This window comes from Dryobates pubescens, chromosome 9 (assembly GCF_014839835.1).
Source record: "Dryobates pubescens isolate bDryPub1 chromosome 9, bDryPub1.pri, whole genome shotgun sequence".
NCBI lineage: Eukaryota > Metazoa > Chordata > Aves > Piciformes > Picidae > Dryobates > Dryobates pubescens.
Genome location: NC_071620.1, coordinates 9,640,406 through 9,653,875, shown reverse-complemented (window position 1 = coordinate 9,653,875; position 13,470 = coordinate 9,640,406). Strand labels below are relative to the sequence as shown.

At 38.0% G+C, this 13,470-nt stretch overlaps 2 protein-coding genes across 2 annotated transcripts in view; both read left to right on the top strand.

The window, feature by feature from the left end:
• Positions 1-13,470, top strand: part of STX17 (syntaxin 17) — a 225,328-nt gene that overhangs the window by 105,700 nt on the left and 106,158 nt on the right. The gene's annotated exons all lie outside the window — the stretch shown is intronic.
• INVS (inversin) overlaps positions 1-13,470 on the top strand; it is a 100,906-nt gene that overhangs the window by 8,902 nt on the left and 78,534 nt on the right. The window contains exon 3 of the mRNA XM_054164096.1: positions 3,575-3,741. Within this exon, the coding sequence (XP_054020071.1) occupies positions 3,575-3,741 (167 nt within the window). The remainder of the gene's footprint in view (positions 1-3,574; positions 3,742-13,470) is intronic.

Sequence of the window (13,470 nt, the reverse complement as noted above, 5' to 3'; positions counted from 1 at the left end):
GCTTAATTGTCAAACAGCCTATGAATTAAATACCATAATGTACAGTACATGCCAAGTGTTTATTGTGTAACCAATGCTCCAACAGAAGTGTGCTGATTACTTGCATTGCATGAGTTGCCTGGTATTGTATCAATTGTGCCTTCTGAGGTTTTGGGGAATACTCACAGTATTTTTTATGTTTCATACAACATTGAACACATTTTAATTAACAGTTCTTCAGTGTTAAAACCTATATATGACTTTAATCTTAAGGAAAAAGGGAGCAAAAGTTAATTTTGTGTTTCATAGAATGACAATGAATTAGGTTGGAAGAGACCTTAGAGATCATCCACTCCACCCTCCCTGCCACAGGCAGGGGTGCCTCTCAACTAGATTCATCTGCTCAAGGCCTCATCCAACCTGGCCTTGACTACCCCCGGGGAGGAGGCAGGAGCTTGGTTCTCACTGGTCAATGACCTACATGCAAGGAGTCAACCTGTATCTATGCCTAAAGTTCTCCAGATCTTAACAGGCTGTTTTAATGTAGAACTTAAAGTCAAATATGCAGTCACATGATTTTGTTTGATTCTCTTTGCTTTATTTGTCCATGTTCTGCAGTGTGGGTGGTGAAATGAAACTCAAATCAGATATTACAGAAGAAGAGATTCTTTCAATTAACAAAAGATCATCTGTCTTCTAATAATTAAGCAGAATTCATCTCAGTTTAGGAAGGATGTTGACTTGCTGGAATGTGTCCAGAGAAGGGCAACAAAGTTGATGAGGGGTTTGGAACACAAGCCCTGTGAGGAGAGGCTGAGGGAGCTGGGGTTGCTTAGCCTGGAGAAGAGGAGACTCAGGGGAGACCTCATTGCTTTCTACAACTACCTGAAGGCAGGTTGTAGACAGGTAGGGGCTGGTCTCTTCTCCCAGGCAACCAGCACCAGAACAAGAGGACACAGTCTCAAGCTGCACCAGGGGAGGTTCAGACTAGATGTTAGGAAGGAATTCTACACAGAGAGAGTGATTGCCTATTAGAATGTGCTGCCTGGGGAGGTGGTGGAGTTGCCATCATTGGAGGTGTTTAGGAGGAGGCTTGATAGGGTGCTTGGTGCCATGGTTTAGTTGATGTTGGATGATAGGTTGGATGCGATGATCTTGAAGGTCTCTTCCAACCTTGTTTATTCTATTCTATTCTATTCTATTCTATTCTATTCCTTATTCCTTCTGTCCTTTTTCCCCTTCTGGATTAAAAAATGCATAGAAATGTTAGTATCTAACGTGAGTGCTTGCACAGACTGAGGAAGTGAGATATGAATATGAGAGTTGCCTTTTGGAATTGAGCTACTTGATTCCATGGTAATGAAAATTACTTTTGTATGTTTTGGGTAAATAGCTACTGAGGATATGATCCTAAAACTAAATTGTTGGACATCATTAATTGACTGGCAACCCAGAATGGAACCAACTCTTGGGTTGCTCTTGTCTGCTGAGTTGGAAGACCTCAATCAGTGTTACTAAATGAGATTTTGGCAACTCTTGACCAGGTTTACACAGAAAAGCAACAGTAGCCAGCTATAGTTGTGTACTCTGAAAGTGGTGAAAGACATTAGGATGAAAATGCTTGCTTTGAAGAATGTAAAGATGAGTGTAAAGACAGTGTGAAGTGAATACTAAAGCACTTAAAGAATAAAAGGTTTGGGAATGTCAAAGGGAAGTGAGCCTGGGTAACAGCAGTGTGAGGGTGGATATTGAAAAGCCAGGAAGTGTTCTTCAAAAAACTTTTGTCTGAGAAAGGTAGACACAGGTCAGTAAAAGACTGTTCTGTGGGGATGGTGGTGTTAGGAATAATTACCTAGAGATATAAAAAATTGCTTTGTGAAGCCAGTGAATTGTCAAGGTGAAGGGACAGTCAGAGAAGGCAAGCCTGTGGGAGAAGAACAAAAAGAATTTTTCTATATCTGCAGTCACAAAAGAGTTTGGAAAGATTCCTAAATTGTTTCTTTACAGATCAGAAAGTGTTTTCTCGATGAAAATCACAATTTTGAAGCAAGAGAAGATGTTACAGAATGAATCATGAGAGTAACATGGTTTTAAAGGAACTCAGAAAGGGAGTGAATGAGCAAATGTTTGCTCTAGCTTGCATTATCCTACTTAACAGTGTTGGTTTGGGGGTTATTGTGAGAGGCTTTGTTGGTAGGGAATGAATTTTAATTCTTGATATTCCCTTTAGTCTGCTTGACTCTCCTGGTGGGTGAATCAACACAAATTATAATTGAGAATGCAGTTACTGGTTAGGTGTATAAGTATAATACTCTGAAGGAGAGTGAAGATTGTAAAGGAGGAGCATCAACAAACATGCAAGACGGGGACTATTCAACATGAAAAATTAACTTAGCTGTTAAAATTCCTGCAGTTACAGTTCCTTCAGGAACTGTAGACAGCATTGCTACCTGGGAAATATGTTTAGAATTGGGATGTGTAGGATAATTGATACCCATTAATTTATAGGTGCTAATTTTTATGTGGTGACACAGTAGAAATGCAAAACTTTACAGCGAAGGGTGCATATTGGTGTGCTTGGAGGTTTTTGACTATGAATAGAAACACAATGTTTTGATTTTTTTTTATGTGACCTCAGACTTCTTATTTAGCTTAATTGCTGCCTTACCAACCTTAGTAGTTTCCATATTGTAGGGCATTATGAAGGGTGGTTGTAGCCAGGTGGGGGTTGGTCTCTTCTCCCAGGCAACCAGCACCAGAACAAGGGGACACAGTCTCAAGTTGTGTCAGGGGAGGTTTAGACTCGAGGTGAGGAAAAAGTTCTTCACTGAGCGAGTCATTCGTCATTGGAATGGGCTGCCCAGGGAGGTGGTGGAGTCGCCGTCCCTGGAGGTGTTCAAGGGGAGATTGGACGTGGCGCTTGGTGCTATGATCTAGTTGTGAGGTCTGTTGGAACAGGTTGGACTTGATGATCCTTGGGGTCTCTTCCAACCTTAGTTACTGTGATACTGTGATACTGTGAAATAACCATATTGATGTAATATTGACATGTTTATTCTTTTAAAACAAACATTGCTGTGAGTAGGCCTTTGAAGTTACAATATTTATAGTTACAATATTTATGAGTTAAAGAAGGGCTGTTTGCTTTGTGTGCAGTTACAGAGAATTACAAAATGTTAGAGGTTGAAAGGGACCATGAAAGATCACCTAATCTAACTCCCCCTACCAGAGAAGGATCACCTAGAGCAGGTCACATAGGAGCGCATCCAGGCAGGTTTTGAATAATCTTTGCAGACAGGAGCCATATAACTGGTTTTAAATTATTTACAGTTATACCACTGCAGAATTTTACTGGTGGTAGGCATATTTGTGGAAGAAATGTTTTCTGAATGTACTTTCCTCTGTAAATCTATTTTGGAATGTCCTATAAATGCCTGTTTATCTTAACATTCCATTATTTCAATCACCCTCTTCATTTATGAGATACCCTTTTAATACAAAAAGTACCACTTGTAGTTAGGTAATCATAAACTTAACTGTTTTATGTGATTTTTAATATTTTGTGGTGTTTTTTTTTTTCCCTTTTCCCATTTAGGAAACTCAGAACTGAAAGATAAAGAGGACCAGTTTGGAAGGACTCCTCTTATGTATTGTGTACTGGCTGACAGGCTGGACTGTGCAGAGGCATTGCTGAAGGCTGGAGCTGATGTTAATAGAGCTGATCGTAGCCGAAGAACTGCTCTCCATCTTGCTGCACAAAAGGTAATTACACTGCAGTTGCTCAGCCATTATATAAACTTGTGGTTTTCACAACAGGTATAAAGGAGGTTTTCTTGTATTGCATAAACATCTTGTATCTTGAGAGGCTTTAATTATTTTAGAGGCAAATAAGTCCATGAGCTTTTTGAAATCTTCACCCATCCCAAAGGAGGGTCATTTTTTTTTGTATTTTAGTGTGTTTATGGAATGTATTTGTAGTTATCTGCTGCAATTCGTTGTGGCTTTAAGAACTTGTACTTTTTAGAGAAAATATCCCTTGTCTATTTTGGGATAGTCAGTGTCATGTTAGAGGTAATAGCCCTATGTCCGCCTACATATGAGCTAGTCATTTAAATCACTTTTATAATGAATGCACTTTAGAGTGCAGGTCAGTCACCCTAAAGTACAGATGAGTACCCTAGGGCACACTTACTAGTTCAGTCATCCTTTCAGGCATCTGGCTGGTGTAGGTTTTCATGAATAGATTTTTGGCAAGCCATCTCCTTCAACTCTTCACTGACATGGTCTTTTCTATTATCTGTCTTGTCTTTGTCAGCCGTAAGATGGAGATGTTTCAGTCTTTGTAGGCAGAAGGCCGTGTAAATGAAATTACTTGGGTTTTCCTGTGTTCCACTCTAAAGGCAGAATGCTTTGGTCTCTCATTAAATGGATAGGTCTCCTAAGCAGCTTAGAAAGAGTGTGCACCCTTGAAAAATAGGAGAGGTCAAGTCATTAACTTCAGAAATATTAAATTAAAAGCCAATCAAGTGAAAAAGACCCATAAACAATCAAACTCACCAGAAGAATGGTACAAAATGTTGCAGGAGTGCTCCTCTGTTTATTACTGTAAGAGTTTTAAGGGATAGTTGTAATTTCATGAACATGGATGTCATTTACTGGGAGCTGAAACAGTGACTGATCCAGAGATTTCACACTGAGGACTTGTATTATTATTGTTGTATTTAGTAATTAATAGACTTTAAAAAGAATTTAAAATGTTTACATGTGCCATAGCCTATTCATACCATATCTATCAGTGCAGTCAATATAGAGAGTCCCATCTTCAGCTACTCTAAAATTCTGATCTTGAACTTGAAAAGAACCACTTTGACATGTAAACTTTTGCATAACCTTGTCTTAAAATGTGATTTCATACTAACATAAAACCAATGAGAAATAAGATTCAGATGCCTTAGTATCTGCTGTGCAACTGAAGCCTGACTTACAGAACATCATTTCCACAGTTTTATCTCCTGCAGACAAAAGAACTGGCTGGATTTTATCCCAGAGCTTGATAGTAGAGAGAGATGATTGGTGGATACCAAATGGCTACAGTAACTTAACACTTAATGAGCATCCAGTACTGTGCATGTCCGTATCTGGTTACAAGGCATGACAAATTTGCAAGCTCAATATGTGTTGCCTAAAAGTAGGAGAATCACATACTGGTTTTGCAAAGTAGTGCCCAAATCAAGCTCTCCATCCCAACAAAACTATGATCAAGCTTTCTGTCACAATGATGCTGCTCTATTGACGTTTACTATAACTGACTTGGAAAGCTTTCTTCTGCATGCTGTTGATACACTGATGAATCAAGATCCAGAATTTCTGAAGTTGAAGAATATACAGGGCAGTGTTCTGATGATTCTCATAGTATTTCCCAGAACCCTTTTACACCAGTCATTTCCCTCTCCAGCTTCATGCAAAAGAGATTATCTAACAAGATGCTTCAATCATGTAGAATCTTTTTTGTGTGATTGTGTTTCAAGCCACCCTGCACATTTCAGTGGAGAAATGGTGAAATTTAAGGGCTATGGAGCTACATCAGAATGCTGATTTTGCAAGAGAAAATCAACACTTTAATTTCAAGATCACTTTTTCATACTTCATATTTTGCTCACTGATCACTAAATCAAGACAAGTTACCACAGAGGTATAATGAAAGTATTAATGAAATATGAAGAACCATCTAAAGCAGGATTTGAGGCCCACACAAGATCCTGAAAAAAGCCACAGCTGCTATTTATCAAACATAAAACCCTTTCAAAGGGGTCTCTGGTCTTTCCTCAACACAAATGCTAAATACTTACCTACGTTTTAAAGAATACTTTTTACAGTATCAGAATTCATTTAGGAAGTTCCAGCAGTTCCTTGCAAAGTCTGTGGCTGATTTATTATTTTTCCTCAGCAGCAACAGCACAGCTTTTGGGGGAACTGAATTGTAAATCAGGTCTCTGTAACGATGCAAGTTTTTGTCTTCTTAAACTTCTCCTGTAGTTTCCCATTTTGGTAGTGTTTACAGTGCAGATTAATGGTAGCATCAGCACAGACAATAGTGAAAAACATTTGAGAACACGAGGACTTGTGCTAAACAGGCAGAAAATTGTTATTTTGTAGAGTTCCTTTTCTGTTGACTCACTGAACAGTGAGCAGATCTGCAGTTGTGAAAAGAGGTCAAAAGGCCATGGGCAGGTCCGACCCTTTGATAGCTATATCAGTTTATCTGTTATACAACATATGGAAATCACGTACAACGAAACTGTGCCTTCTGCCCTTGAGCACCTTCAGGGTGCATTCATTAGAGAGAACCTTTTCTTCTGGAAAGTAAAGAAAACATCTATATCATTGTTATTGTCTGTGGCTGAACTAAACACAGAGGAAACTATAGTCATGCATATAAACAGTGTCATGCTTTTCTGGCTAGCTGGCCAACATTACCATTTCACACACCTTGGTTTGTTCAGATTTTTCACATTGATCAAATTTTGTGTTCATATGAAAGTATGACATAAGGAATGTAAAGCTCATTCACACTTCATGAACCTGTATACACAGAATTTGTATTAGAATAGAATTTAATAGAATTGAATAGAATTAACCAGGTTGGAAAAGACCTTCGAGATTATCAAGTCCAACCTATCATCCAGCGCTATCTAATCAACTAAAACATGGCACCACCACTTCATCCAGTCTCTTCTTAAACACCTCCAGTGATGGTGACTCCACCACCTCCCTGGACAGCCCATTCCAATGGCCAGTCACTCTTTCTGTGGAGAACTTCTTCCTAACATCCAGCCTAAACCTCTCCTGGTGCAGCTTGAGAATGTGTCATCTTGTTCTTGTGCTGGTTGCCTGGGAGAAGAGACCAACCCCCTCCTGGCTACAACCTCCATTCAGGTAGATGTAGAGAGCAATAAGGTTTCCTCAGAGCCTCCTCTTCTCCAGGCTAAGCAACCCCAGCTCCCTCAGCCTCTCCTCATTAGGAGCTCTCACTTCAGGGAGATTATCATAAAAGGTTACCAGCCTAGGGAAAAAAGAACACAAACTGACCACCACCATCTCTCAAAGGCACAATGATTTATTTTCATCATATGGATTGAGAAAAAGTGAGAAGCACATGTGCTCTTTATGCAGTTTACCTAATGCCTTATGAATGATTTGAGAGAACAAAACTTGAAAAAGGTAGTGAGGCAAAAATGTACAAGCTTGCTCCAGGCAAGTTTTATTCAGGAGCTTTTAATACCAATATCCTTTTACATGGATAAGAAACAGCGAACAGCATTTGGATTTTGAGTCTCTTCAGCTACCTTGACTGTACTTACTAGGTAAGGCTTGGGAATAAGTCTTTGTAAAATAAGTGAATTAAATTCTGTTTCAAATTTTTGTGCTGCATCTTATGCTTGCCACAGGTTGCCTTTTCTTCTTTACCTGTATGGTTACTGGTGGGCATACAAGAACAAGCATTTTTTTATAGCTTAAACATGATCACAGTTTAAAATCATCAAAATACACCCACCTACTTTACACAGAATTCGTAACTGCATCCTGGATCTCTTCTAATTTGTCAATAATTGTGTCAGCAAAGAATTAGTACAAGCTACAGAATATTTAATGCTTCAACATAATGAAAGACACATTTTCCCACTGGGGTGGTATTAATCTTCCTGAAGGCAAAATTAATATCCTCCTGACAGTTGAGCATCCTAATAGATTATTTGAAATGCATATTATTAGCATCCAACAACGAAACTATTGAATTTTTCTCTTCTATTCCTGTTAACAGAAAAAGGTTGTGCTTGGGGTGTTCATAGAGATTGTTACTTCCCCAGAGTAAACAGATTGTTAGCAAGTGAGCATCCTCTGTGAGAAACTCTGAAAGAATCAGGACTATTGTTTGGGGTTTTATTTTTCATATATTAAACTGCAATTATTAAATGAAAGGTAGACAACCCCCCCACACATATACAAGTAATTTTGGTATGTAGAAGCATTTCAGTTCAGAATTATCACAGGTAGGTGTTAAGCAAGTTGCAAATAAAGATTAGAAGCAAATTGTTACCAGAATGCTTACAGGTGGAAATGAATGTCTGTAGGTTGACTACAGACTCCCACTACTCTTACCTGTCTCCATTTCCTGTTTATTTCACAATAATCTAAACTCTACCATCTTAAATGATCTGTACCCAAGGAATTGCATCATGGCTAAACAAAAAACGTAGTGGCTGTTGTTGTCTTTGGATAGGATTGGATTGTGGAAGAGAACAAATAGCACTGGATGTGGCACTAAAATGCATTATAAATATCTAAGGGGTTTGCTGTACACAGAATGTTTCTATCTAATTCCAGCTGTAATAGCAAAATGATATTCTTTTCCCCATTCAGAATAGTAGAAGCAAAGACTGTAGATGAGTGGGGGAGGTTTAAAGAGAGTGCAGAAGGAGAACCTGTGGTGTATTTAGGCAAATACTACACAGCAGAGTATATTTGCAGGGAAAGGGATGGACCTAGTGCCTTGTCTTTTTACATGGTCATGAAGTGTTGGTCTCCAGTTGCCTGGCACAGTTGGTGACTGGCAGCTGTTATTGTTGCATCTATATTTTGAAGGATTGTTTTATTTACAAGGGTTAGACATGATTCTTCAGGGCATGGTTTAATGGGCAGAGTGGTGTTGGGTTGATGGTTGGACTCAGTGATGTTAATGGTCTTTTACAAACCAAATGATTTTATGATTCTGTGGTTGCAAGCATGATTTAAAAGTAGAACAAAGGATAAATATGTCTAAGACTTTTGTGAAGATGAAAGGATTAGGTCCTGCTATGTCTTAAAGATGTTCAGATACAATTCGCAGGGAGGCATGTCTCCTGGAGCTTAACCTGAAAAAACATAATAGTATATAGTATCTGATTCTGACTTGTAATAGTGGGGGAAAAAATCACACATCTCAAGAATAGAGGTCATAAACCAAATAGCATAAATAAGTCTTGCAGAAGAAAACCTAGGAATATAGGGGAGACAGGTCATCACATTAATAAGTCTAATACAAAGATATTTACAGATTTTGCTAATATGATTAGACATTAGGAATAGTAATTTTTCTTTACTACTTGGCACCAGCCAACCCTCTGGTATAACACTGGGGATTTAACCATCCTAATTAAAGATTTAAGAAAAAAAACCTTTTAAAATTATGAGAGAGAAATCACAAAGGAGAATACATTTAATGAAGTTGGTAAAGGCACATTGGGAGAATGATAAGTATATGCATTCCTTTTCTCTGTAAACAAGGTATATGTTAAAATGAATGAGAATCTGCTAAATAAGAACAAACCATCACAATGAATATAATCTGGGGTAAGTGGAAGGTTTGTCATATAAACAGTAGGGAAATTTTTGATGCTGTAAAACACTTGGTGCCATGGTCTAGTTATGAGGTCTGTGGTGACGGGTTGGACTCAATGATCTTTGAGGTCTCTTCCAGCCTTAGGGATACTGTGATACTGTGATACAAACGGTTCCCAAGAACACTATGGACTCACTGTCACCACTGTGGGCAGTGGTGGGCAGTCTTTGAGTGGATAAAGAGTTTGGAGTTTGCTCAGCTCTCTCTGATGCAGAGAATAAAGTTGGGTGCCCTGTTAGAAGTCTGGAGGGGACTCAGGGCTAGGGGTGCTGAACCAGATCTGCTCCTTTTGGAAAGGGCAGAATGGTATTAAAAAGGAGGGTTTGTCACTGTAGATAAAAATATGTCTACTAAATGGTACACTACATTATTTAAAAACTATTATGTTTACCCCCTATTTGCAGTGATTTATTCTATCTGGAGTACATTTTTGAGCAGTATGGTAATAATTTAAATTTATCCCTAGAAATATTATATACAGTTTCAACTTTTCAAGTTATTTTTACTGGTTTGCCAGTTTACCTAAATGTCCTGCAGGTTCCCTTTTTCTTTGGGCAGTAGTTACCTTAAGGGATCTGTTTGCCAAACTATTCCATTAAATATCTGTCTTTTGACTGAATTGCTCATCGTTTAAAGAGCTTAATCATCTGACTGAAATGATTAATATGTGCTTATCTCCACGAGTATTTTGTAAGCTAAGTAGTTGAAAGTCTCAGTATTGATACTATGCAATTTGGTTGCTATTTTTTTTTAACTGAATAAATCTTTTTACAGTGTTTACCTTATTTAAAATAGTATCACGCTGCACTTGCATGGAATTTCCTGTATCTGTACAACCTAAATGTTACATAGGAGCATTTTCCTCAATTAAACTAGATTTGTTTCAAAGAACAGTAGCAGATATTCACATCTTCGGTCTTCTTTCACTGAAGAAGCTTTTCTTTTATTTAAGTTTTAATGTAATTGGATTTAATACTATTCTATTGTTGGTAAATTCAGAAGTGCAGGCATCCCTTGCTGGAAAACACATTCTTTTTGGCATAGTTGAGAAATCCACTAATTAACTGCAGCAGGGAAGTACTAATTGCTTTTAAACTGTTTCAGGAATTTGTGTATTTTTGCTCATGTTATTTTTGTGGCTGCATGATCTTAATAACATTCCTGTGGTTGTGCTTTTTTGCTTTTCTCTTTCTAATGTTCTCTTCCCATCATTTGTTGCATTAAACAGCCTCTAATCTTGCTGTTATTATCTTCGGATAGTAGCACTGTAAAAGTAACAAATGGTGTTGCTGCATTTTGTTTTGCCTTACAGTGATGTGACTTGTGAGGTCCTGTGTTACTAGATGTTGCATATGGTCCTAGAGACAGACCATTTTTTCTTGAGAAATAATCTAAGAAAACCTGTAATGATAAATTCAAATGATGTAGTGCTGGTTTGTATCACTCCACTAAAAAGAAAGGAAATTTTCACAGATATTAAATGGAATAACAACTGTAACATCTCTGTCATGTAGCTCAGTGTTGGGCTTACTTTTTTAAGGATGCAAATCCTTGCCTGGTAAGAATGCTTCCCAGCTCAAGCTTGATTTTCTGGGGTTAATTTTCCCGGAGTTTCTGCCTGGGCTTGAGAAGAGCTCTGTAAAAAGGGAGTCAGTACAGCCTAGTGGAGAGCAGAGTCACGAGCATTTGCATCTCTGGAATGTTTTTATTGACAAACGGTAGTCTGCTATTGACATTTGTGTCCCTTGATGATACTTCTATCCTAGCTTATCTTTGCTGGTCAAATGCCTTAATTGTTCTGGCCTTTAATTCAGTCAAAGTTGGAGCACGACTGGAAGAGAAAAGAGAAGGAACAGGTCTAACAGAGCATCAAGCTTGAGCTGTGAAGCTGCTGGCAACGATCAACCTGTCATAATGTTATGATTTGTTCATTTTTATACCATTTATTAGCCTTTACTTGTTGTGCCATTTGGCCTCCAGGGCAGATAAAGTGCTGTCTAATTTGGTAGGTTTGCTTCTGTCAGAGTGGCCTCGACAGAGAAGGTGTTAGCTGTAGTGACAAATAATCAATAGCTGTCGTTGTCATGAGGAACGTGAGTAGTTGGGCCTTTCATCTGGAGGATTAGAGGTCTAATTGGATTGAGAATAGGGAGGGTGGGCTGTTGGGTAACCCTGTCAGCTATGTTAAGCTGTCAAATGTCAGCCTTCCTGAAAGGAAGAAGGGATGGTTAGCTTTCAGAAACAAGGAAGAAGACATATGAAAGCTTTTTAAAAAGTAATAGATAGAAAAGTAGAATAGGCTAACATACACTTTAACCCCTTCTTGTTTAATTACATATCACTCCAGTTAATGAGGATGCCTGGGGTGCACTCTTTCTGTATCTATCTAACACACACACACACACAGAGAGAATTTGTGTAAAACAGGCTTGGCAGCATGATACTAAAACAGTCTGGTTCTACATTTTGATAAAAATGCCAGTTAGCTACTCAGATGGGGAATGGAAATGCAAAAGATTATTATATGGGAGAGCATAGTAGCCGCCAATGGAGGGAATCACTTAGCAGAGCTATGAAGAAACTGAAGAAATATTGTTATTTAGTATTTTGTTTAAAAGATTTGGTAGTGCAGTAGTATCAACATGTTTTATAAGCTGTAAGCAGTGGTTTCAACATTGCTGTAAATACAGTACTATGATGCAGTTCTCCATTGGACTGTAAAACTGTCCGCTGAATTTTGTCTGTGCTTTCTTACCATTACTTTCGATCCCTTGCTCTCTGCCTGTTTCTTGGAGAAAGATGTGTTCTAAAGAAGATAAATTCAATGAAACAGTTATGCTAGAACATTTTTCTTTTCAGAATAATGTCTCAGGAAGTTTACAATATTAATATTTACCTTACCAGAATAAATAATAGGACGAGATTTTAAAGGAGGATTTGTTTGTTTATAAAATTAGTAAAACAGTGGTTTCTTGTAATTTTTTTTTTGTCACTCTTTTCAAAGCAAGTCTTAACTGTAACCATACCAGTATTTCCTTTTTCTAAGTAATACATTTTCCCTGAGATCTATAGTGCTTGGCCAAAGTTGCCAATATAAGAGGCCACCTCTTAGAAGGATCTGGCATCCTTAACTGCTGATGAGCTTCAAATAGAAAAGTTTTTAGGGGGGGGAAACCTTTATTTTGTATCAGCTGATTAAGCAAAATTATTTTTTTCGTATTATTTTATAGGCTTATTGTTTTGATTGTATTTTGTGGGGTTTTTTTAAATCTCACAGATGTTTTTTCCTAGGTTTAATTTTTCTGAACTAGTGGTTTTACTATTGGTGTTTCAGTTTGGATTGATTCCCATGCTGCATTCCTTTCTTCCGCACCACTTATTGATGACCGTTTGGACTCATGACATCATGTTTGCTGGTGGTCTGGCTTTCCCTCTTTGACTGCCATGCTCTCAAAGACCTATCACTGTGTGAGAGTCTGGAGTCATTGTTCTTGAATAATTTTTGCTTTTGTGGTTAGTTATCTGGCAGTTACGGTACCTGTGTCATTTCTAGTCTAGGCTTTATCAGAACTAAACTTCAGACTTTTGTCATAATCCAGTTCTGCTTCATCTTTCTCTATTCTGTTTCATTGCTTCTCCAACTCTGACTTCAGCTCTCAACATTTATTTTTGAGTCTGTATAATCTGACTTAATCGTGTTTAACCATTTGGTGTGAAGAGTAGGAAGGACAAGTGAAGAACTGAGGTCATGGCTTTCCCCTGCTGCTTTGATAGCCAAGATTGTGGAGCTACAAGAGAAGTATTATGCTGCTTGTGTCAGGTTGGCTTGAAGCTGACCCACTGTTTCTACACTGTGGTGTTGCCTGTGCTATAGAAACACTGAAAAAATTGAGATCTGCAATTATAAAATAGGCCCAGGCCCATTTTATTACTAGAAGGTTTTTAAGTTAGGTTTTTAGTTTATTGAAAATCTACCCATACTTCCAAAAATTAGTTGGTTTTTTTTTTTTTTGTCAAGCTTTATTTTTATTCATAATTCAGTGTCTTAATTT